This window comes from Oncorhynchus tshawytscha, linkage group LG16 (assembly GCF_018296145.1).
Source record: "Oncorhynchus tshawytscha isolate Ot180627B linkage group LG16, Otsh_v2.0, whole genome shotgun sequence".
Taxonomy (NCBI): Eukaryota; Metazoa; Chordata; class Actinopteri; order Salmoniformes; family Salmonidae; genus Oncorhynchus; species Oncorhynchus tshawytscha.
Window position 1 is genome coordinate 42,718,362 of NC_056444.1, and position 25,964 is coordinate 42,744,325.

Sequence of the window (25,964 nt, forward strand, 5' to 3'; positions counted from 1 at the left end):
CTCTGTCTTACTGGTCTGCGGAGCCCCACCTGTTTTGAGCCTTTAATCCCCCCAAAAGTTATAAAATAAATAAATTCAAATATAATTGGGGATGCCTGTTTTGCATGTTATTTTGGCATTAATACGTGTCACATATCAGTTTGCAAACAATGTAATTAAAAAATATATATTTCTAGGTTTATAAAGCTGCATATACATTTGGTCACTTTTTTGCTTTCTTGAGTAAGGGAGCTCCAAAATGCAGGTGTTTCAGCCTAGCTCAGTGCATTCTGTGGTGGTGGGGCAGCCAGTGGAAATACAGAGTGTAGGGCTTGGTAATGTTCTCTAGTTGCGCCGTGATTGGGTCAGTGTTCTGTCACTCATTGGGGACACTACGTCACTGCCAAATTTAAGGGTAGAGAGTCAAATCCCGGTATATCTACAGTAGCTTTGATTGGACTGATACTTTCAAAATCTTAGCTAGCAGTCATCATCATGAATCAAGTTGACAACCTACTGGCAAATCCTTTTTAATCCTTGTCATATGAAGAGAAATAATGAAGAGAAATCAGTGGCTAACTGCAAGCATTGCAAAGCAATCACTAGCCTGCTATTCAGTAGAGTGGGTATATGAAATCCCAAGTCTAAATTTAAGGGTCTCTTTCCAAGCTTAAAAGGATAAATATTTAACATTGGCCATGCTGTCAATCCAGCATGACTATTGCCACGCTCAAAACAACTGGATACCTGGAACTGGGAAATCGGACTTCAGTGAGTTCAAGACAACTGGAAACTTGGGGAAAAAACAAGCTCCGACTGGGAAAATAGGTTTTGAACAGTCATACAACTCTAGAGCTCCGATCTGAAGATCACTGGCATCCTGAGTCAACCTTTTTTTCTTCCCCAGAGTTCCCAGTCTTGAAAGCACCATAAATCCAGAGAATGCCAGACTTTGATGACAAAATTTGCCCACGAAGGCACCTTCCTGTGGTGAGTCCAGACATGTCTTGTATGCTGCTGCATAAATGATGTATTATGCCAGGGAGATAGTATTACTTTCTTAGCTACAGTATACATAAGTGTATGTAGTGTAGAAAGCTGTTAGTAGCCCAAGTGCCTCACCCTAATAAGTTGGTCCCTTTTCCCCTTTTAATTTCCCCTACTGTTCTGACTTGGCGGTGCACATATAGCCTGTTAAGAGTAATGTAATGATCAAATATTGTAAGAGCTTTCATTGTCTGCTTATATGCCCCCTTCACTTATCATATGGTTCTGACTTGGTGTACAGGGAGAATACTGTAAGAACGGCCGATGTTCTGAATTATGAAGCTGTACATTTAAAAAGTGCTGAACAAATAGTTATATTGACTATATCCGTCCTAGCTCGCTCATTAATGTCTTAATCGAAATTATGGATTGCCTCTTATCCACTCGTCGTCCCCTTATGCCATAGTTTGCACATCTCAACTGTCAGTAGAAACCACATTTGTTCAAGCAAGTCAGGCACATCGGCCACATAAGGCAGTAAATGAGGCTGAATGTACTGTTTTGCTGCCAGAACAGGCTCCGCTGATAGCCAGGTGTAGAAGTGGTAAGGTGTTGGGACTGCTGTTGGGACCTACAGTGCCTTGCGAAAGTATTCGGCCCCCTTGAACTTTGCGACCTTTTGCCACATTTCAGGCTTCAAACATAAAGATATAAAACTGTATTTTTTTGTGAAGAATCAACAACAAGTGGGACACAATCCTGAAGTGGAACGACATTTATTGGATATTTCAAACTTTTTTAACAAATCAAAAACTGAAAAATTGGGCGTGCAAAATTATTCAGCCCCTTTACTTTCAGTGCAGCAAACTCTCTCCAGAAGTTCAGTGAGGATCTCTGAATGATCCAATGTTGACCTAAATGACTAATGATAATAAATACAATCCACCTGTGTGTAATCAAGTCTCCGTATAAATGCACCTGCACTGTGATAGTCTCCTGCACTTATGTGCTCAGTGTGAACCTGCTTTCAGCTGTTGACGAGCACAGGGCGCCAGTGGCGAATTGGCCAATCTTCTCTGTGTTCTCTGGCAAATGCCAAACGTCCTGCACGGTGTTGGGCTGTAAGCACAACCCCCACCTGTGGACATCGGGCCCTCATACCACCCTCATGGAGTCTGTTTCTGACTGTTTGAGCAGACACATGCACATTTGTGGCCTGCTGGAGGTCATTTTGCAGGGCTCTGGCAGTGCTCCTCCTGCTCCTCCTTGCACAAAGGCGGAGGTAGCGGTCCTGCTGCTGGTCTCCTGATGTACTGGCCTGTCTCCTGGTAGCACCTCCATGCTCTGGACACTACGCTGACAGACACAGCAAACCTTCTTGCCACAGCTCGCATTGATGTTCCATCCTGGATGAGCTGCACTACCTGAGCCACTTGTGTGGGTTGTAGACTCCGTCTCATGCTACCACTAGAGTGAAAGCACCGCCAGCATTCAAAAGTGACCAAAACATCAGCCAGGAACTGAGAAGTGGTCTGTGGTCACCACCTGCAGAACCAATCCTTTATTGGGGGTGTCTTGCTAATTGCCTATAATTTCCACCTGTTGTCTATTCCATTTGCACAACAGCATGTGAAATGTATTGTCAATCAGTGTTGCTTCCTAAGTGGACAGTTTGATTTCACAGAAGTGTGATTGACTTGGAGTTACATTGTGTTGTTTAAGTGTTCCCTTTCTTTTTTTGAGCAGTGTATTTCAAGGCCTACCTTCAAACTCAGTGCGTCTTTGCTTATCATCATGAGAAAATCAAAAGAAATCCGCCAAGACCTCAGAATTTTTTTTGTAGACCTCCACAAGTCTGGTTCATCCTTGGGAGCAATTACCAAACGCCTGAAGGTACCACGTTCGTCTGTACAAACAATAGTATGCAAGTATAAACACCATGGGACCACGCAGCTGTCATACCACTCAGGAAGGAGACGCGTTCTGTCTCCTAGACATGAACGTATTTTGGTGCGAAAAGTGCAAAGCAATCCCAGAACAACAGCAAAGGACCTTGTGAAGATGCTGGAGGAAACAGACACAAAAGTATCTATACCAACAGTAAAACAAGTCCTATATTGACAGATTATCGACCATTTCGAATCTCACCATACCCTCTCTGCTATGCAATCTGGTTTCAGAGCTGGTCATGGGTGCACCTCAGCCACGCTCAAGGTCCTAAACGATATCTTAACCGCCATCGATAAGAAACATTACTCTGCAGCCGTATTCATTGATCTGGCCAAGGCTTTCGACTCTGTCAATCACCACATCCTCATCGGCAGACTCGACAGCCTTGGTTTCTCAAATGATTGCCTCGCCTGGTTCACCAACTACTTCTCTGATCGAGTTCAGTGTGTCAAATCGGAGGGTCTGTTGTCCGGACCTCTGGCAGTCTCTTAGGGGGTGCCACAGGGTTCAATTCTTGGACCGACTCTCTTCTCTGTATACATCAATGAGGTCGCTCTTGCTGCTCGTGAGTCTCTGATCCCCTTCTACGCAGGCGACACCATTCTGTATACTTCTGGCCCTTCTTTGGACACTGTGTTAACAACCCTCCAGGCAAGTTTCAATGCCATACAACTCTCCTTCCGTGGCCTCCAATTGCTCTTAAATACAAGTTCTTCAACCGATCGCTGCCTGCACCTGCCCGCCTGTCACTACTCTGGACGGCTCTGACTTAGAATACGTGGACAACTACAAATACCTAAGTGTCTGGTTAGACTGTAAACTCTCCTTCCAGACCCACATCAAACATCTCCAATCCAAAGTTAAATCTAGAATTGGCTTCCTATTTGGCAACAAAGCATCCTTCCCTTATGCTGTCAAACATACCCTTGTAAAACTGACCATCCTACCAATCCTCGACTTTGGCGATGTCATTTACAAAATAGCCTCCAATACCCTACTCAACAAATTGGATGCAGTCCATCACAGTGCCATCCGTTATGTCACCAAAGCCCCATATACTACCCACCATTGCGACCTGTACACTCTCGTTGGCTGGCCCTCGCTTCATACTCGTCGCCAAACCCACTGGCTCCATGTCCTCTACAAGACCCTGCCAGGTAAAGTCCCCCCTTATCTCAGCTCGCTGGTCACCAGAGCATCACCCACCTGTAGCACTTGCTCCAGCAGGTGGTCACCCCCAAAACCAATTCTTTCTTTGGCCGCCTCTCCTTCCAGTTCTCTGCTGCCAATGACTGCGAACGAACTACAAAAATATCTGAAACTGGAAACACTTATTTCCCTCACTAGCTTTAAGCACCAGCTGTCAGAGCAGCTCACAGATTACTGCACCTGTACATAGCCCATCTATGATTTAGCCCAAACAACTACCTCTTTCCCTACTGTATTTATTTATTTATTTTGCTCCTTTGCACCCCATTATTTTTATTTTGCACATTCTTCCACTGCAAATCTACCATTCCAGTGTTTTACTTGCTATATTGTATTTACTTTGCCACCATGGGGTGTATTTGTATTTACTTTGCCACCACTATTGCCTTTACCTCCCTTATCTCACCTCATTTGCTCACATCGTATATAGACTTGTTTCTACTGTATTATTGACTGTATGTTTGTTTTAATCCATGTGTAACTTTGTGTTGTTGAACTGCTTTGCTTTATCTTGGCCAGGTCGCAATTGTAAATGAGAACTTGTTCTCAACTTGCCTACCTGGTTAAATAAAGGTGAAATAAATAAATAAATAAATAACCTGAATGGCCGCTCAACAAGGAAGAAACCACTGCTCCAAAACCCTCACAAGAAAGCCAGGCTATGGTTTGCAACTGCACATGGGGACAAAGATCGTACTTTTTGGAGAAATGTCTGGTCTGATGAAACAAAAATAGAACCGTTTGGCCATAATAAACATTGTTATGTTTGGAGGAAAAAGGGGGAGGCTTGCAAGCCGAAGAACACCATCTCATGTTGTGGGGGTGCTTGGTTAAAGGAGGGACTGGTGCACTTCACAAAATATATGGCATCAAAAAAATGATGTGGATATATTGAAGCAACATCTCAAAACATCAGTCAGGAAGTTAAAGCTTGGTCGCAAATGGGTCTTCCAAATGGACAATGACCCCAAGCATACTTCCAAAGTTGTGGCAAAATGACTTAAGGACAACAAAGTCAAGGTTGGGGTGGCCATCACAAAGTCATGACCTCAATCCTATAAAAAACATGTGGGCAGAACTGAAAAAGTGTGTGTGAGCAGGGAGGCCTAAAACCCTGACACCAGCTCTGTCAGGAGGAATGGGCCAAAATTCACCCAACTTATTGTGGAAAGCTTGTGTAAGGCTACCCGAAACGTTTGACCCAAGTTAAACCAAGTTAAAGGCAATGCTTCCAAATGCTAACTGAGCGCATGTAAACTTCTGACCCACTGGGAATGTGATGAAATAAATAAAAGCTGAAATAAATCATTCGCTCTACAAATATTCTGACATTTCACATTCTTAAAATAAAGTGGTGATCCTAACTGACCTAAGACAGGGAATTTTTACTAGGATTAAATGTCAAGAATTGTGAAAAATTGAGTTTAAATGTATTTGGCTAAGGTGTATGTAAACTTCCGACTTCAACTGTACATGCTAAAATTGACACTGAACATATGGAATTGTTCTAAGATGTTCATACCATGGACCATTTAGCTATTTAATTTAGAATTGTAGGACCCCTTCAGCTATCAAATTATACTTTAAAAAAAATAATAATTTGATAAAATATTGAATTTGTCCTTTACTACTATAGCCGTAGAAAATCATTGAATAAAACATTCATAAATGGAAAAAAGTTATCATAAGGAATAAGGTTTTGAAATGTCTGTTGCCCATGCTTTAACTGACGGATTTTGATGGGGATTTTTTATTATGTTACTTAGTTTAACGCAGGGGTGTGTCAATAGATTCTTAAGGATTTTAAGGAACAAACTAATGTAACTAACCCAGTCAAAGCTGTGGGAGTACTACTAAGCATAGAATTGTTTTAAGAAGGTCATACCAAGGATCATTTTGCATTTAGAATTTTTTTGAAGAATTAAAAAAAAATATTAAAACATTATTTTTTTGGACACATTCAACCCATTATTTTTGTAAAATGTGTCTATCAAAACTACCTACCTACTTCCATTTGTTTATATAGGTTACTAGAGCAAAACTGATATGTACATGTTCTTGAGAGTCTCATTGTCCCATAGAGGGGTCATAATAGTTTTGTAGACTAAACTGTTCGGACGCTACAGACGATTTTGTGGGAATGTCTCATGGTCTGACAAACACCGCTATAGTTCTGTCACCTTTCACCGCAGATGCGTAAGTGTTGCATGGGAGGATGCGGTGGATTGAGACACTAGTATTGATCTGTATTTATCTCACTGTGCTATGAGTCTCACTAATGTACAGTATATTATTTGACTGTATTCTATCTCAGTTAGTATGAGGACCCAGTCTTGTCTACTCACTCAGCAGCTGGCGGCGCAGGACCTGCAGGCTTCTCTTCATGGTATCATGTGGTCCGAGTCCTCCTCCACAGTGCTCATGGTTCTCTGTGGAACACAACCATACCAGAGAGAGAGATTAAGATACTGCATTGTCAGGTAGCTCATGTCAGGTTAGCTCAGGTAACTCAGTCAGATACTGATGTGATTAAGTGAGGATATAGAGGAGAAAGAGAGTGAGAGAGCGAGAGATTGAGAGGGGGGAGATAGAGAGGATGGACAGAGAGACAGACAGAAAGAGACAGACCAACAGACAGATAGGAATCAGAGAAAGACCAGGGCAGACTAATCTGTGTTTACAATTGCTAATCAGTTCAGCCAAAAACAGAAAGAACTCAAAATGTATTGAAAAATAAACTCCCTCTGACAACAATAATAAAGATATATTCACAGCGACAGGCATTAATACTTATCCATGGAAAAACAACATAAATCAGGGTTGGGTTAGACCTTAAATGTACAGACTTGGCTCCTTAACACTGGCTAGGCATTATTTTATATACAGTACCAGTCAAAAGTTTGGACACACATACTCAAAGGTTTTTCTTTATTTTTACTATGTTCTACATTGTAGAATAATAGAGAAGACATCAAAACTATGAAATAACACATATGGAATCATGTAGTAACCAAAAAAGTATTAAACAAATCAAAATATATTTGATATATTATTCAAAGTAGCCACCCTTTGCCTTGATGACAGCTTTGCACACTCTTTGCATTATCTCAACCAGCTTCACCTGGAATGCTTTTCCAACAGTCTTGAAGGAGTTCCCACATATCCTGAGCACTTGTTGGCTCTTTTCCTTCACTCTGCGATCCAACTCATCCCAATCCATCTCAATTGGGTTGAGGTCGGAGTAGGTGTGTCCAAACTTTTGACTGGTACTGTACATAGACTTGGAATCACTGGCCACCTTAACTTCTTGGATATAGGGGGCGCTCTTTTAATTTATGGATAAAAAAAACGTGCCCGTTTTAAGCGCAATATTTTGTCACGAAAAGATGCTCGACTATGCATATAATTGGCAGCTTTGGAAAGAAAACACTAAGGTTTCCAAAACTGCAAAGATATTATCTGTGAGTGCCACAGAACTCATGCTACAGGCGAAACCAAGATGAAACGGGCAGAATTTTTGAAGCTCTGTTTCCCATTGTCTCCTTATATGGCTGTGAATGCGCCGGGAATGAGCCTGCCCTTTCTATCGTTTCTCCAAGGTGTCTGCAGCATTGTGACGTATTTTATTTCATTGGAAGATTGGCCATAAGAGACTACATTTACCAGGGGTCCGCCCGGTGTCCTTTGTCTAAATTGGTGCGTAATCTACAAGCTGCACGCAGTCATCCAGTGATTGAGAGGAGAGAGGAGGCTTTCAATGAACGATATATCATGAAGAGATATGTGAAAAACACCTTGAGGATTGATTCTAAACAACGTTTACCATGTTTCAGTCGATATTATGGAGTTAATTTGGAAAAAAGTTTAGCGTTTTGAAGTCTGAATTTTCTGGTTTTTTGGTAGCCAAACGTGACGCACCAAACAGAGCAATTTCTCCTAAACAAATAATCTCTCAGGAAAAACTGAGCATTTGCTATCTAACTGAGAGTCTCCTCATTGAAAACATCTGAAGTTCTTCAAAGGTAATGATTTTATTTGAATGATTCTGGTTTTTGTGAAAATGTTGCCTGCTGATGCTAACGCTAAAAGCTACGCTAAATGCTACGCTAGCTGTGCTAGCTGTTACACAAATGCTTGTTTTGCTATGGTTGAGAAGCATATTTTGAAAATCTAAGATGACCGTGTTGTTAACAAAAGGCTAAGCTTGAGAGCTAGCATATTAATTTCATTTCATTTGCGATTTTCATGAATAGTTAACGTTGTGTTATGCTAATGAGCTGCGGGGATAATTACACTCCTGGATACAGGTTTTTTTCGTAGCTAAACGTGACGCACCAAACGGAGCGATTTCTCCTAAACAAATAATCTTTCAGGAAAAACTAAGCATTTGCTATCTAACTGAGAGTCTCCTCATTGAAAACATCTGAAGTTCTTCAAAGGTAAATGATTTTATTTGAATGATTTTCTGGTTTTTGTGAAAATGTTGCCTTCTGATGCTAACGCTAAATGCTACGCTAAATGCTATGCTAGCTGTGCTAGCTGTTACACAAATGCTTGTTTTGCTATGGTTGAGAAGCATATTTTGAAAATCTGAGATGACAGTGTTGTTAACAAAAGGCTAAGCTTGAGAGCTAGCATATTAATTTCATTTCATTTGCGATTTTCATGAATAGTTAACGTTGCGTTATGGTAATGAGCTTGAGGCTGTATTCACGATCCCGGATCCGGGATGGCTCGACGCAAGAAGTTAATAAATGTTTAAATAATGTTTACATACTGCTTTACTAATCTCATATGTATACACTGTATTCTATTCTTCTGTATAATCATCAATGCTACTACAACCACTGCTCAATCTAATATTTATATATTTCTTAATTCCCTTCTTTTACTTTTAGATGTGTGTGTATTGTTGTGAATCGTTTTTAGACACTACTGCACTGTTAGATACTACTGCACTGTTGGAGCTAGGAACACAAGCACTTCGCTACACCCACAATAACATCTGCTAAATATGTGTATGTGACCATTACAATTTAATTTGAGCTTGGTGTGATGTCATGGTTGTACTTTGATTGCATTATAAGAGTTACTTTTACTTTCTAAGAGTATTCCCTTCATAGTAGAGAGTTGGTCGTCTTGAACCTGCTTCTAGATATATCCTCCCACTTGGGATATTACTATTTGCAGCTCGTCTTCCCAATTGGGTACTGCTTTAATATTCTCATCCTTTAATTCTTCAATAATTATGTATTGGTACCCCATTACATTCTTGGCATACTTTGTTGTATTTCTGAAGCTATACTGTATATCTAATGTATGTTTTTGAGAGTTGTATTCGGTCCCACTGCTTCAGTAAGAGAGCTTCTTACTTGGGAATGCAGTACTTTGGGGCCAGCCTCCAAGTTCAATTCATAAACTACAGCTCATCCAAAAAAGTGCTGCAAGGATACTGACACAAACTAAAAAGTCTGCCACACATCACCCCCATCCTTGCTGATCTCCATTGGCTACTTGTTTCTCAAAAGAATTTACTATACAATTCTCATCCTCATCTACAAAGCCCTATATGGCATCGGACCCACCTACACTACCCCTATGAACTTCCATGTACCCTATGTTCAAGCCGCGTCAAACTCCTACATGCCCCCAGCACAAGGGGGGACCGTGCCTTTTCCTCCCACACACCACACCTATGGAACTCCCTTCCTGATCATCTCTGTGCTGTTCAGACTGTTGGGGCTTTTAAGCAGGCCTGAAGACTCATCTCTATCAGCTGACCGACCATTACGTCCCCCTTCCTAGACTTTGATTGTTGCTTTCATGATATGGTTAGATATCGTCTTGCCCAACTCACACCTCTCTGGAAGTGTGTTGCACTTCCAGCCCAGTCCCGATCCCAGCGACCCACTGATACCAATCGCGGTACTGGCTTAGCAGTTGGTGGCCGACAGCTGAGGTGGGAGAAACCTTTTCCAAAAACCACCCATCGGGACATCCAGCTCAGAGGTAGGGCGGCCCAAAGTTCATCAGGCTCTCTTAGTGCTATAATACCAGGGGAACTTGAGTGGTGAATACACTTTTTCCGCTTGGCAACATGTTATTATTAAATAAATATTAGTTTTACACCCACGAGTGCCCGCCACAAACCCTTCACATCAACCATAGATAATGGCATTCCACAGCAGGCCTATAGGGACAAACGACCATTGTTAGCATATTGATAAACTTTCCTTGTTTGTGTATCCAGTCAGTTGCTTTAATACATTTAACCTCTCCCAAGGTCCAGGGCCTTAATGGCTCCCAAGAGGTGTGTGTGGTCTCCACTTCTCTTTCCCAGTCGGGTAGGTGGCTTAGACCTAAATTCCCTTATTTTCCTACGGTAAACTATTTCCACCTCAAGGACCCATTGTGCCAGGTTCCCGACCAACAGCTTGTTCCCTTCCCTATTCAGAGTTAAATAGATATCCCTGCATGTTTAAAAACACCTTACACAGACCCCAGCCACTTAATATCGGCCAATTTCCAGCCACTTTAATCTGATTGATGGGAAATTATGTAAAAAACAGCATATACAACATACGTTGTTCCTAACGTCCCTGGGAGGGAAACCAGCGGAGATCTTCACCACACCTCCACATTACCTGTAATTTAAAAACATCTAAATTAGACTAAAACCTCTCACTTTCTCGGATTAGTTAGAATCACAGGAACCTATCCACATTCCTGCCCCCCTTCGAGTACACATTAGCTAACAAATACCTACTCAGACCTGTGGCGCCCTCTCACACCCCTTGTCTTGTTCCCAGGGTCCTCTCTAACGGACCAGCTCAGGTCCCATAATACAGTGCTCATCCTGTCTTTCCACCAGGCAACCTTCCTAGGAAGAGACCAGGAGGCCAGAGCCAATCCATTGGTATTCCATTGCCTGGTTCCCCCACTGGTCCCATTTGGGCACCTTGCCTCCACGAGACCCTTCTTCCTGACAGGACCTCTAGATCAACCTTAGCAGTGCCCAATTTGCTCGATCTAGGGTGCTTTCAGAGAGGCCACGGACCTCTCCTTGAACCGCTCATCCAGACGGCCCTCTGTATTACCCCTGATCATACCTGTCATACCTTGTCGAGTTTCGGCACACCGGACAACTACACCTGGTGTGCAGCCACTCCCGAAAGCATCCAATATGGAACTCATGGTTCCACCTCAGCCTTGTAGCCATTTCCCCTGCCTCATGTCTCTCTGAACAGAGAGCACATAATACATATGCGTCTCCTGTTTCTGGTATCTGATACTCTCCATACCTTAACCCCTGGAGAGGGGTTGACCTCCGGAGCGGTAGCTCGGGCTTCACACGGCTCCGGTATCTCTTGGTCATCACTATGACCCACTAGGTCTACCGGTTCCATGAGGCTCACCACCACTACTTCCACTGTTTCACCCTCACTCGAACTACCAAATGATTACCCCTGAGGACGACCCTGAACTCCACCTACTGTACATCTGAGGAGCCTGGATCCCTCATCCTTTCCGTAGGTTCTCCTTGTAGCACAATGGGCACCCTGTGACCCCTCACTAGCCAAGGAGCCTGTATTACATCCTTATACCCCCCACCAGCACCTCCTCTCATTATTTCGCTGGCTGACACATGCACCAGGTTCCACCCTTCTGGCCCCTAATGGATGTTCAGGATGGGATTAGGCGTATCGGACCCTGACCATATACGATATCCTTCCACCCATCAGCATATAACACCTTGCTCATCCTCCCTATCCTCAGGTCATCCAAAGGCCCCTGTTAGCCTCAATGGTAACACATTCAATGTCCCTAAGTGTCCCAAGTTCCACCCCTGCAGGTCCTTTACCCACCTAGTGGCATGTGCTGCAGATTGCTATTATGGCCCCTCTAATCACCCCTCCCCATTCGTCACTCGTTTACATTCGTGACATGGCAAGGGCATCAAGGGACCCCAGTTGGGGTACCTGAGGACCCATGGAACGCTGACTCGCTCGTTGTGTAAAGAAGATACCGTACATTATGAACCATCGGACAGCCAGGCCATTATTTTAAACTATAATCTAGTCTAATGTGGTTGTAATGGGAATTTGAATGTTTGTGCTTAGAACTAATTTACGTGTTCTATTTATGCACTGTTCTATAAACCAATTTCTGTGTTCATGCAAGTGGCTGACTGTACAAATCTCAGTTTCAAGGTCTGAGCTTAGAGAGGAGAAGCCTCGTGAGGTGTTGGTCTGTCACATGTTATGAAACAGTATTGGCCGTCACATGAACGAAACGGTAATGATGAATTAATTATGCTAAATCTGTGTATAGCCATATAAGACAATTGTTGGGACTGCCCCAGGAGAGCTCCTGATTGACATGTGTACTATGGTGCATTGAGTTGGTTGGAACCCCTCCAGCACGCTGACAATAAACAATGATTCATTTAAGATAGACTTCGAGTGTCCCTGTGTAAGAATCTTTCCACAACACGGTGAATACTCCCAAACACCAGCAGCCAACCTGACATCTTACAAGCGACACAGTAGTATCAGTCATCACAGATACACTCCACTCTGCAGCACTTCCCATCCTTGCGTGTCGCTCCCATGTTCATACACAACCCCAGATATAGTTCTAAGTATACTCCTATCAGTGCTTACCCATAACAGAGGCCTCAGGGTATCACACCCTTCTACCCATACATCCACTGCTTGCCACACCAAGACTCCCCATTTGCAGTACTTGGCCTTTCCTGGTTCTATTGGGCTTCTCCCCAATAGGTAGGCCACAAACCAACTACATGGGTACCTCCAGGATGCTGCTAACCAGATCTGCCATGCCAGCTTGATGGTTCCTCCTAGAAAAATAACTGCCCTAATCACCCAACCTTCCTTCCATAAGCCCTGTACACAGTATTCCAACCATACCAGTGTACTGTATGTAAGGTGTAGTCTATTCCATTCACCCAGGACCCATTCAGGTTTGCCTCATTTTTGGTGAAATTGCCTGCAGTGTAGTTGGGGAGGTGGCTCGCCATCTTGCTCCTTGGTTCCTGTCCTTTCAAGTGCAGCCCCCACCCTCAAGACTTGCTGACTTGGAGGGCTTCCCATCCTGCTGACACAGCGTTGGGCCAGTAACCGAAAGGTTTCTGGTTCGAATACCGGAGCTGACAAGGTGCAGAAGAAAAATTCTGTAGCTGTGGCCTTGAGTAGGGCACTTTACCTTAATTGACCCAGGGCGCTGTACAATGGTGACCTTGGTCGTGACTCCACTCCCTGCAGGTGTCTCAGATGGAGTTGGGATTTGCAAAAAAACACATTTCCATTACACACCTGTGTGTAACAGGACAAATATAAGCACCCCCTAAATTATAAACCCGCTGTGGCCCCTCCCAAGGCTATTCAAGGAAAGGTTAACCTATTTTAAATGTTATATTGAGCGGACCGGTCCTGAGCACAAGCCAGGGGCAAGCTGAATTGCTTCGAACTAAAGCACGCTAGAGGGAAGCTTATAAAGGAATGGGCACCTGAAGAAACCAGGTGGAAGAAGTTACCAGGTGGAAGCTATCATGTCGAGGCTACGTGAGTGGCAGACTGATGGGTGAAACGGTCACACAAGAATGAGTGGTTACATAGCTGGAGTTAAGCGTTGAGGCGGAAATGGAGACGCCGACCCCCAGCTCTACACGTTGCAACCCCACTGCTCTATGGCCACAGAGTCCAACAGAGGAAAATTGATGTGACCATTACATCACCATTACATCCTTTCCCATTGCTTTATTGAACACATTCAATATTTTGGTCATATTCCAATGCCTGAGTAACCTACTACAACATCTGGGGCCCCAGCATTTTCCCCATTCACAAACAGTTGAAGTCGGAAGTTTAGATACACTTAGGTTGGAGTCATTAAAACTTGTTTTGCAACCACTCCACAAATTTCTTATTAACAAACTATAGTTTTGGCAAGTCGGTTAGGACATCTACTTTGTGCATGAGACATGTAATTTTTCCAACAATTGTTTAAAGACATTATTTCACTTATAATTCACTATATCACAATTCCAATGGGTCGGAAGTTTACATGCACTAAGTTGACTGTGCCTTTAAGCAGCTTGGAAAATTCCAGAAAATTATGTCATGGCTTTAGAAGCTTCTGATAGGCTAATTGACATAATTTGAGTCAATTGGAGGTGTACCTGTGGATGTATTTCAAGGCCTATCTTCAAAATCAGTGCCTCTTTGCTTGACATCATGGGAAAATCCAAATAAATCAGCCAAGACCTCAGAAATTTTTTTTGTAGACCTCCACAAGTCTGGTTCATCCTTGGGAGCAATTTCCAAACGCCTGAAGGTACCACGTTCATCTGTACAAACAATAGTACGCAAGTATAAACACCATGGGACCACGCAGCCGTCATACTGCTCAGGAAGGAGACACGTTCTGTCTCCTAGAGATGAACGTACTTTGGTGCAAAAAGTGTAAATCAATCCCAGAACAACAGCGAAGGACCTTGTGAAGATGTTTGAGGAAACAGGTACAAAAGTATCTATATCCACAGTAAAACGAGTCCTATATCGACATAACCTGAAAGACCACTCAGCAAGGAAGAAGCCACTGCTCCAAAACCACCACAAAAAAGCCAGACTACAGTTTGCAACTGCACATGGAGACAAAGATCATACTTTTGGAGAAATGTTCTCTGGACTGATGAAACAAAAAAAGAACCGTTTGGCCATAAGGACCATCGTTATGTCTGGAGGAAAAAGGGGGACGCTTGCAAGACGAAGGACACCATCCCAACCATAAAGCACGAGGGTGGCAGCATCATGTTGTGGGGGTGCTTTGCTGCAGGAGGGACTGGTGCACTTCATAAAATAGATGGCTTCATGAGGTAGGAAAATTATGTGGATATATTGAAGCAACATCTCAAGACATCAGTTAAAGCTTGGTCGCAAATGGGGCTTCCAAATGGACAACGACCCCAAGCATACTTCCAAAGTTGTGGCAAAAAGGCTTAAGGACAACAAAGTCAAGGTATTGGAGTGGCCATCACAAGGCCTTGACCTCAATCCTATAGAACATTTGTGGGCAGAACTGAAAAAGCATGTGCAAGCAAGGAGGCCTACAAACCGGACTCAGTTACACCAATTATTGTGGGAAGCTTGTTGAAGGCTTGTTGAAGGCTACCTGAAACGTTTGACCCAAGTGAATTTTTTTTTGTATTTTTATATATATATTTATATATATATATATATTTAACCTTTATTTAACCAGGCAAGTCAGTTAAGAACAAATTCTTATTTTCAATGACGGCCTAGGAAGTGGGTTAACTGCCTGTTCAGGGGCAGAACGACAGATTTGTACCTTGTCAGCTCGTGGGTTTGAACTTTAGTCCAACGCTCTAACCACTAGGCAACCCTGCCGCCCCAGTTTAAAGGCAATGCTACCAAATACTAATTGAGTGTATGTGAACTTCTGACCCACTGGGAAGGAATGTGATGAAAGAAATAAAAACTGAAATATATCAATCTCTCTACTATTATTCTGACATTTCACATTATTAAAATAAAGTGGTGATCCTAACTGTTCTAAGACTGGGAATTGTTACTAGGATTAAAATGTCAGGAATTGTGAAAAACTGAGATTAAATGTATATGGCTAAGGTGTATGTAAACTTCTGACTTCAACTGTATTATCTGTAGCGTATAGGTTTCAAACAGGATTGTACGCTGTTCCCTTAAATGGCCTTATTCCTACCATAACATGTGTCCGCTCCCAACCAAGCACCCCAATCGTGTACAGAGCTACCATGAGCAAAACCCCGAACAACATGCTCATGCCCACTTCATACCATCGTTTACACCACTTCCTTCTTGGCTTTCCTTCGGGCCCAGATGGTGGGAAGGCATCATCTCCTTTGCTTCCTTTTACCTCCATTTTTACCCTTTCTAGATGCTGGCTCAGGGGCGTCTTTTTACCAGGGCGGTTCCAGTTCCTGGCCCTACCACTCTCACAAATGTAGAAAGGGAGTAGAAACGCTTTAACGGCACATAGACCGTCCTGAGTTTCACCCCGAGCTGCATGGGCTCCTTCCCCGCCAGTGGGCCAGACGCTCTGACAGCCTGACCCCCAAAAAACCTGTAGCACACCCTGTCTAACCGGGTCCTCTGTGACTGCTGTCAGGGTAGCTTCCTTGCACTATATCCGGGCTTCTCCACTCCCCCAGCCATTTAATCTGGTCAGGACATAGCGCAGCCTAGTACGATTCCCTTTTCCTCCTACTGGATTTGGAAATCCATCATAATTTCCTTTATAAACTGGTTCCAATGGTATAGTTTCCATAGGACCCTCAAACCCTTAGCTATATCCTGATTAACCACAGGGAGCAGACTAAACTCCCTTCTGGTCCATAGACCCTTATCTATCCTTTCCTATCCCAAGGGGATCTGATTTACCTTAAACATACACATTTCTCACACATTTCTGGCCTCTATCCAGTCAGTCAATTGGGTGACCCCTCCTTTGGCACAGGGGTTCAAGCACTCCAATTTGACGACCCCTGGCCCATTAGGATACACTTCCCTTTGAGTTTCTCCTCAAGCCTGTGCTCAAAAGTGGTCTTGTTAATTTTCTAACCTGGTAACCAAAAACCACCGGCTGAGATTAGCAGGGCTGACCTTTTTAGATCACTGCATTCTCCCCAGTTGGGCCCGATCCCACTGACATGAACAGTCCTGGGGCCCTTTCAAAAGCCCCTCAGTGCCACCCTGTCCTACCCATTGGGTGTACACTCTAAGTCGTGGGAGAAACTGAAGGCGGCAGTGGTGACAGAATATGTGATCCATCACTTTTACCCGGCCTCGTGGAACCCCATCTAGCCCATAGGCCACATCGCGCTCCACAGGCATGACTGGAGGCCTCTTATTCCCTGATCCTTCCCACACCTTGGGCAGGGTATATTCCAGGCAAACGGAACATTCCCCGTCAGCCAAGGACCCCAACTGATCACTTCCGTATCCCTGGATATCAATACATTCTATGCCCCAACCCTCTACCAAACCATGCTTGGGGATACCCTCGTCTCAACACTACGATTCCCTGCACATTGGCCACCCCGGAGGTAGTGCTCCAGTTTTCGCTGCCATAAGGTCTGCACCCAGCTCTCCTGCCCTACAAACAGAGAGCACACCGGTTTAGAACTCTCGAGGGACTAGAACGGGCTGGAACGAGAGTTGAGTTCCCTAGCCGGAGTGCCTCTATTATCACGTACCCTGTCATTTAGTACTCCTCCCATCCTTAGCAGCTGCTTACTCCAACAACAATTACACCACTCATTTGGGCCAACATGTCAACCTCTCTATTACCTTCATTACTTCCCTTCGGTGGTGTGACTTTTTGTTGAGCAACCTCGATTTCCATTTTTTTGTAATGAGTATTGCAATTTTTTCACATGACCCTCTGTGGGCCACTTCTTCACCCTTACCACCCTCATTACAGTAATCACTATCCATTATTAAGCGTAACCGCTTTATCCTACGCTTCTCGGCCTCCAACAGCCCTTCCAGTATCGCCCCGGCTGAGCCAATGGTGGTACCTTGCCTTTGCGTCACCGTTTTTCCTTGACACTTTAATACGTAGGCCCAATAGGCCCCTGTATCGGTTCCCCTTTAGGAGCCCTCAGTGTACAGTTCCCACTCTCTCAGGCTCCCTATACCTTCTTAGCCTGCTTCCATCACCATACACAAACTGTAACTGTGGGTTCAACAGGATATTTTCCCATTGACACCATCGCACATTTGTATCTCTGGTGCCCTCCCACCCAGGGACACCAAAAATGTATTGCCCAACTCGCGCCTCTCCCTTGAGATTAATGAGCTACACTAGATTACCTATGCTTTAAAACTATTACCAACGGGTGCTGCCCTTCCAGCCCAGTCCTCGGCGGCTGACAGCTGGGGCGGGAGAAAACTTTTCCAAAAACCACTCAGCAGGACGTCCAGCTCAGAGGTAGGGCGACCCGTAATCCATCAGGCTCACCTAGGGTTATAAGACCAGGGGAACTTGAGTGGTGAGTATACTTTCTTCGCTCTGCAACTGTTATTGTTAAATAAATATTTGTTTTACACCCACGAGTGAGCGGCACAAACCCTTCACCTGTGGACCTGGAGTTACTCACCACAATAGGGTCTAGTCTCCCACGAGACGAGATGTATAGTCACCGTGTCAGCCTTAGCCTAACATCCTAAGACATTCTATAGACACCTCAAGCATGGACCCCACACGGAAATCCACTGCAAAAACCCTTTACAATGAGTCTACTATCCTATGAATACCCTAGCTCCCAACCTCGAAGAAACCCATTACAATTATATGACCCTGCCCCTGGGTGTAAAGAACCGAGGCTTACCTCTAACTGATGGCTAGAAGAATTCAGAAAAAGTAAAACTGCAACCATTACAAAAATGTTCCAAAAAGTGGAACTAAAAAACAGCAGTAAAAAAAATGGCTAAATACCCCAAAAAGAGAACCATCTTTAACCTGCAAACAATGACTCATATACTGTCAAGCCTCCATTACACACTACTCCCTTAAAACCGGTTACATCTGCTTCATTCCACTTGTTCAACCACTCCTTTAAAAGTGGTAATATCTGGTCCCTATTGGACTCGCCCCCCTTATTGACCTCCAGCAGTAAGTCAAATGAGAGGGTTGAAGGAAGTTAATATTGGAAGGCCCGTCCTTCGATCACTCCCACTGGTACTTCCCATGGCCCCGTCTCTGGCTCTGCTGATGCTGTTCGGCTGTGAAGGTGCTGACGTTGATAGTGCGTGGGGCTGGCTTTATGAGCCTCTGCTGATGCTGTTCGGCGGTGAAGGTGCTGACGTTGGTAGTGCGTGGGGCTGGCTTTATGATCCTCTGCTGATGCTGTTCGGCGGTGAAGGTGCTGAAGTTGCTAGTGCGTGGGGCTGGCTTTATGATCGTCTGCTGGCTGTGGAGTCATTCAGATCTCCCCTTCTGTCCTTCTTCCCCTCATTTCAAATCTCAGTTTTTCTGGCTTTCTGCTCTCTCCGTCCCATAATCAGCTGTAGCTCAGCAGGGTGGAGTGTTACATCCATCCCATGGTACACAACAATATACATATACAGTGGGGCAAAAAGTATTTTAGTCAGCCACCAATTGTGTAAGTTCTCCCACTTAAAAAGATGAGGCCTGTAATTTATCATAATAGGTACACTTCAACTATGACAGAGAAAATGAGAAAAAAAATCCATAAAATCACATTGTAGGATTTTTCATGAATTTATTTGAAAATTATGGTGGAAAATAAGTATTTGGTCAATAACAAAAGTTTCTCAATACTTTGTTATATACCCTTTCTTGGCAATGACAGAGGTCAAACGTTTTCTGTAAGTCTTCACAAGGTTTTCACACACTGTTGCTGGTATTTTGGCCCATTCCTCCATGCAGATCTCCTCTAGAGCAGTGATGTTTTGGGGCTGTTGCTGGGCAACACGGATTTCAACTCCCTCCAAAGATTTTCTATGGGGTTGAGATCTGGAGACTGGCTAGGCCACTCCAGGACCTTGAAATGCTTTTTACGAAGCCACTCCTTCGTTGCCCGGGCGGTGTGTTTGGGATAATTGTCATGCTGAAAGACCCAGCCACGTTTCATCTTCAATGCCCTTGCTGATCGAAGGAGGTTTTCACTCAAAATCTCACGATACATGGCCCCATTCATTCTTTCCTTTACACGGATCAGTCGTCCTGGTCCCTTTGCAGAAAAACAGCCCCAAAGCATGATGTTTCCACCCCCATGCTTCACAGTAGGTATGGTGTTCTTTGGATGCAACTCAGCATTCTTTGTCCTCCAAACACGACAAGTTGAGTTTTTACCAAAAGGTTCTATTTTGGTTTCATCTGACCATATGACATTCTCCCAATCTTCTTCTGGATCATCCAAATGCTCTCTAGCAAACTTCAGACGGGCCTGGACATGTACTGGATTAAGCAGGGGGACACATCTGGCACTGCAGGATTTGAGTCCCTGGTGGCGTAGTGTGTTACTGATGGTAGGCTTTGTTACTTTGGTCCCAGCTATCTGCAGGTCATTCACTAGGTCCCCCCGTGTGGTTCTGGGATTTTTGCTCACCATTCTTGTGATAATTTTGACCCCACGGGGTGAGATCTTGCGTGGAGCCCCAGATCGAGGGAGATTATCAGTGGTCTTGTATGTCTTCCATTTCCTAATAATTGCTCCCACAGTTGATTTCTTCAAACCAAGCTGCTTACCTATTGCAGATTCAGTCTTCCCAGCCTGGTGCAGGTGTACAATTGTGTTTCTGGTTTCCTTTGACAGCTCTTTGGTCTTGGCCATAGTGGAGTTTGGAGTGTGACTGTTTGAGGTTGTGGAGGTGGCTTATGGTAAAGAAAGTAGAGAAAGAAAGTAAAGAAATGAACTTTCAATTCTCTGAAAGGAACATTCAATTATCTGGCAACAGGTCTGGTGGACATTCCTGCAGTCAGCCTGCCAATTGCACACTCCCTCAAAACTTGACACATTGTGGCATTGTGTTGTGTGACAAAACTGCACATTTGATTAGAGTGGCCTTTTATTGAAGACCTCTACTGCAGGATGCAACTCAACCAACCTACTACCAGTCATATTTGCATTTGGATGTATTTTCCAACCACCTGAAAAGATCAGCTAGCTGAGTGGCTGTGTTTTTGAGATGTACATTGTGGCATTCCTTTCATTAGAGAAAAAACAGGTGCATATCATGACTCTACTCCATAGAGAAAGAGAGAGTGGAGAGGCTGTGGATTTAACTAGCTGAGACAGAGGAAAGCATCAGGCTGTTCACACATTGGGAGCTGTCATAGAAATAGAATTACTAGCATGGGTAAAGCCCCTCAGACCACTGCACAGATTACAGCTGGACACAGTCAGAGAGAGATAATGTGTTATGGCAGGCCGTGTCATGGTCCTTAAAGTCCAGGAGCTGGACGGAACAATAGTCCTAAAACAGAGCATTATGTCAGGGTATGTGTTTGAAATATGTTGCTTAGAAGAAGAATCAAAATACCTAATTCTATAGGATATAATAAGACAGAATATATATCCATCCAAAGATGCAAACATGGGGAATAATTCACACAGAGGTAGACCCACAAAGATCCTCTAAATGAGTTCTATATGAAATTGTATTGGAATACATCTGTGTATTTTCTGTGTCAGAGACAGCTAGCAGCTCCATGACATTCCAGCCTTTTACAGGAGAATAACAAATCAACAGCTACATGGCAACTGACACACACACACACACACACACACACACACACTGTGGCCATTGCCATGGCAACTCTAATAGTAGGCCTACATTATATATTCAAATCTCCTTGGCGAGGACAAACTCGGGTCTCCAATCAGAAAGAATAAAAATTTAAAAAAATAAAAATTTCTAAAAGAGAAAGACAAAATAAAGCACTCACCACTGGGACTGAGAGAATAAGACTTTCAGAAACCATCCCCTTCCTCCTAGCAGCTCAGCCTTTGTGTTTGGGCTCATGTTGACAGCCCTTTGGGTCCCCAAAATGCCTTTGCTGCTGCTACTTGGAGAACACAGCTCTGAATAGTGAGTCAGGAGGGGGGCACAGAGTTTACGCCCCAGCCAAGGTCGCTCGAGATGGGGTAGTGAAATATAAATCTGTCAATCCGTCTCCCCCGGGGTACAAGCCCGCAAGGATAACAATGCCTTTTGATTTTGGACTTCTCTCTTTTTTACTTTAGGGTTTTAGCGTCTAAGGGTCTGGCTCTATGCTTGCATGAAGCTGCACTTTCCATAACAAGAGTGTAAAGAGAGCGAGGTGGGAGGGATTCACTGAACGAGTGGACAGGGTTGTGCAATGACAACAACCCACAGATGACCCAAACACGCTTTTATGGACGCTGTTGAGCTGATATTTTCCTCACTCCAATACATGGTCCACAAGACTAGATTTATCGGCTTGTTTACAGGGCATTGAATGAACACACTGTGTGTCTCAAATAGCAACCTATTCTATTCCCTATATACTGTAGTCCACTCCTTTTGACCATTGGGATCTGTTCAAAAGTAATGCACTTTGTAGGAAATAGGGTGCCATTTGGGATGCAGACGCTGTCTATCTGTGAGGGCGGTCGGTAAATAGAGACAGAGAAATTAGGAGAGACGTGCTTCTGAATTCATTACACAGATTTATGGAGTCAAACCTCAGTCAAAAAGTATTACAGAAACAAATATATGACCGAGGTGTTACATGGACTTCTGACTTTTGTTTCCTTCACTTTCTATCAGATAGCTGAAAAGCAAACATGCGCACATTGTCACAATGTAGGTTGCCCCATGTAGGCTGCCCACATTGGCAGATGCGCATTTGCTATTTCATAGGAACTTTTTTATTTATAATTTATGACATTTAAATGTAATGCATTAATTGCATAATTTTCTAAACATGTTACACTGTATCAGAAAAAAACAACACAACAGTGACACTGAACAGTGACACAGAACAGTTACACTCAATAACTGTTGCACCAAAATAACTGGGTGCAAATCAAACCTCCAAATATTCTAATGAGCCCCACCACTCGCTGTGCTTGGTATGGCCTAGCCTGTGCTGGGCTTGCTGTTGGCTAGCCCCTGTTGGGCTCGGTGTGGGCTGGCCCATGTTGGGCTGTGGTGGGCTAGCTTGTGTTGGGCTGGAGTGGGATTGATATGGACTAGCCTGTGTTGGGCTTGTTGTGAGCTCGTCCGTGTCGGGCTGGTGTGGGCTTGGTGTGAACTTTCTGCGGGCTATCCCATGCCCACCTTTATTCATTTATTTACCTTTATTTAACTAGGCAAGTCAGTTAATAAGAACAAATTCTTATTTTCAATGACAGCCTAGGAACAGTGGGTTAACTGCCTGTTCAGGGGCAGAACGACAGATTTGTACCTTGTCAGCTCGGGGGTTTGAACTTGCAACCTTCCGTTTACTAGTCCAACTCTCTAACCACTAGGCTACCCTGCCGCCCCACCACCAAATACCCATATGGGGCCAATGGGTGTCATGTTTGCTAGGATAGATTTACCAACTTTTTGCATAAACCACATTTCTCCATCATAAATGTAGAAATAGGTACATTTACAGTAGGCCACCAAGGCAGCCCCAGAGGATAAACAATGTGTAAGTACCAAATGACATCCTAAATCACTATATAGTGCACTACCCATAGGGTAGAAATGAAAATAGGTGCCATTTTGGAAACAGACCGGTTACATCAGATTAGTAAAGTGGATTTCCATTGGACCTCATTGGCGTGATCTCAAGGGGTTCCATGTGATTGCGACATGACTGTGATGCCTATCTCCACCCCATCCTCCCAGAGGACCAATTTCTTTCCCCCCTTCGATGGGAATCAGTAAACAGTTCCTGATAACATGGCCTCCCACCTGACGCAAAGGGCCTCGTTCTCTCCATGTGTTTCCTGTGCTGCTGTTTGTCGGGAGGATGAGTCTCAGAGGGCCATGACTCAGAAGTGCTGATGTCTCAGGGCCCTCTCCCCCTCTCGCGCTCTTAGTGACCTCACAGTAGATCCAGGGCTGGACTACTGCATTTGGGGCCCATTTTGCCATGGAGCTGAGAGAAAAATCACTGAGTAGTTTGGTTATCTGGCCCTGAGCAGACCAAGGTTGGGCTTTCATAACAAGAATTCACGTAAGACCCTGCTGAGGCTGAGGCTGATCCCCCCCCCCCTTGGCAATAGATGACGGGCCTGATTACAATGAACAATTCCATTATGAAACAAATAACACTTCTTCAAGCATGTGCCACAGCAATAACTAAGAGCCAGTGAGCAGTGACTCAGAGTAGCCGATTGGTTGATCGTGCCACTGGAGTGCTGATGTGATCACTTAATTGGCCAGCCAGCCAGCGAAAACAAATTGAATGTTTACTGCAGTATCGATTTGCTCCAATAACATTCCCTGATGAAATAGCACCAGGTATTTACCACAAGCTCTATAGAAAGGAATGCTTGGTTCTTCAGCATCCCATTCCTCCTCTCCGCCACGCCAAATGTGTATCTGCAGGATGCTACGGTGCTGAGTCACTGGCAGTGCTGAGTCACTGGCAGTGCTGTGCTGTAATTGATGACGCTGTCGACGTCATCGGCCATGGCCCTGATGAAAGGATGAGTTGCGGTTGCTATGACATGCAGGCTGGAGGCGGTTGGCGCTGGCTGCATGGGTCATCAATCAGCGCAGCCTGCCACCACTTCCCCCGCCAACCAGCTAGTAAATGCCAGGCCATTAAAAGGAAATTAGACTCCCAGCATGCCATTCACCCCGATGCGGCGGGAGGTGGGGACACATCATCACTTCCTATCAACCCTCACTGACTAACTGGTCTGGCTACCTGAGTCTCTTGCCACTTACATAATTATGGGGGATTCTCACATACTGTACTGCCTGCCTGACTCCCTGTCTGTCTGTACATCTCAACAACCAGTCTAAACCCTTTAGAGTAAAAGGATAGAAAGGAGTAGCAACAGCTGATTTATAACGTTGCAGTAATTAGTTCACAAAATGCCTCTGCAAGAACATTAATCACCAAAAAGAGAGACACCACTGGCATAAAATACATCCATACTGTCACGTCTACTCCCGCTCCCCCTCAACGTCGCCGTTCTACTAAACACTGGTCCTGGCAACCCTCATTTCGCACACCTGGACCTTCCGGATTACTCCCTATATATATATATATATATCTTCACAGAGCTGTGGATGTCAATTCCCAGTTATTTCACTTATAATTCACTGTATCACAATTCCAGTGGGTCAGAAGTTTACATACACTAAGTTGACTGTGCCTTTTAATAGCTTGGAAAATTCCAGAAAATGATTATGGCTTTAGAGGTTTCTGATAGGCTAATTGACATCATTCGACTCAATTGGAGGTGTATCTGTGGATGTATTTCAAGGCCTACCTTCAAACTCAGTGCCTCTTTGCTTGACATCATGGGAAAATCAAAAGAAATCTGCCAAGACCTCAGGAAAAAAAATGTAGACCTCCACAAGTCTGGTTCATCCTTCCAAATGCCTGAAGGTACCATGTTCATTTGTACAAAAATATTCCGCAAGTATAAACTAGAGGTCGACCGATTAATCGGAATGGCCGATTTCTAGTTTTCATAACATAACTTATAACTTCATAACTTATTTTCAATGACGGCCTAGGAACGGTGGGTTAACTGCCTTGTTCAGGGGCAGAAAGAGATTTTCACCTTGTCAGCTCAGGGGATCCAATCTTGCAACCTTACAGTTAACTAGTCCAACGCAATAACTGCCTCTCTCTTGTTGCACTCCACAAGGAGACTGCCTGTTACGCAAATGCAGTAAGCCAAGGTAAGTTGCTAGCTAGCATTAAACTTATCTTATAAAAAACAATCAATCATAAATCACTAGTTAACTACACATGGTTGATGATATTACTAGATATTATCTAGCGTGTCCTGTGTTGCATATAATCTGACTGAGCATACAAGCATACAAGTATCTAAGTATCTGACTGAGCGGTGGTAGGCAGAAGCAGGCGCGTAAACATTCATTCAAACAGCACTTTAGTGCGTTTTGCCAGCAACTCTTCATTGTGCGTCAAGCATTGCGCTGTTTATGACTTCAAACCTATCAACTCCCGAGATGAGGCTGGTGTAACCGAAGTGAAATGGCTGGCTAGTTAGCGCGCGCTAATAGCGTTTCAAACTTCACTCGCTCTGAGCCTTGGGGTGGTTGTTTCCCTTGCTCTGCATGGGT

General features: G+C 44.1%; 1 protein-coding gene across 5 annotated transcripts in view; it reads right to left on the reverse strand.

The window, feature by feature from the left end:
* Positions 1-25,964, reverse strand: part of LOC112215700 (transmembrane protein 108) — a 102,026-nt gene that overhangs the window by 40,951 nt on the left and 35,111 nt on the right. For 4 of the 5 annotated variants that reach the window (XM_024374981.2, XM_024374984.2, XM_024374983.2 and 1 more), the window contains exon 2: positions 6,471-6,554. In XM_024374981.2, coding sequence (XP_024230749.1) covers positions 6,471-6,510 — 40 coding nt within the window. In that variant the 5' untranslated portion in view covers positions 6,511-6,554. Of the gene's footprint in view, positions 1-6,470; positions 6,555-21,621; positions 21,773-25,964 lie in introns of those variants that run through there. The other variant, XM_024374982.2, reaches the window with a different exon arrangement.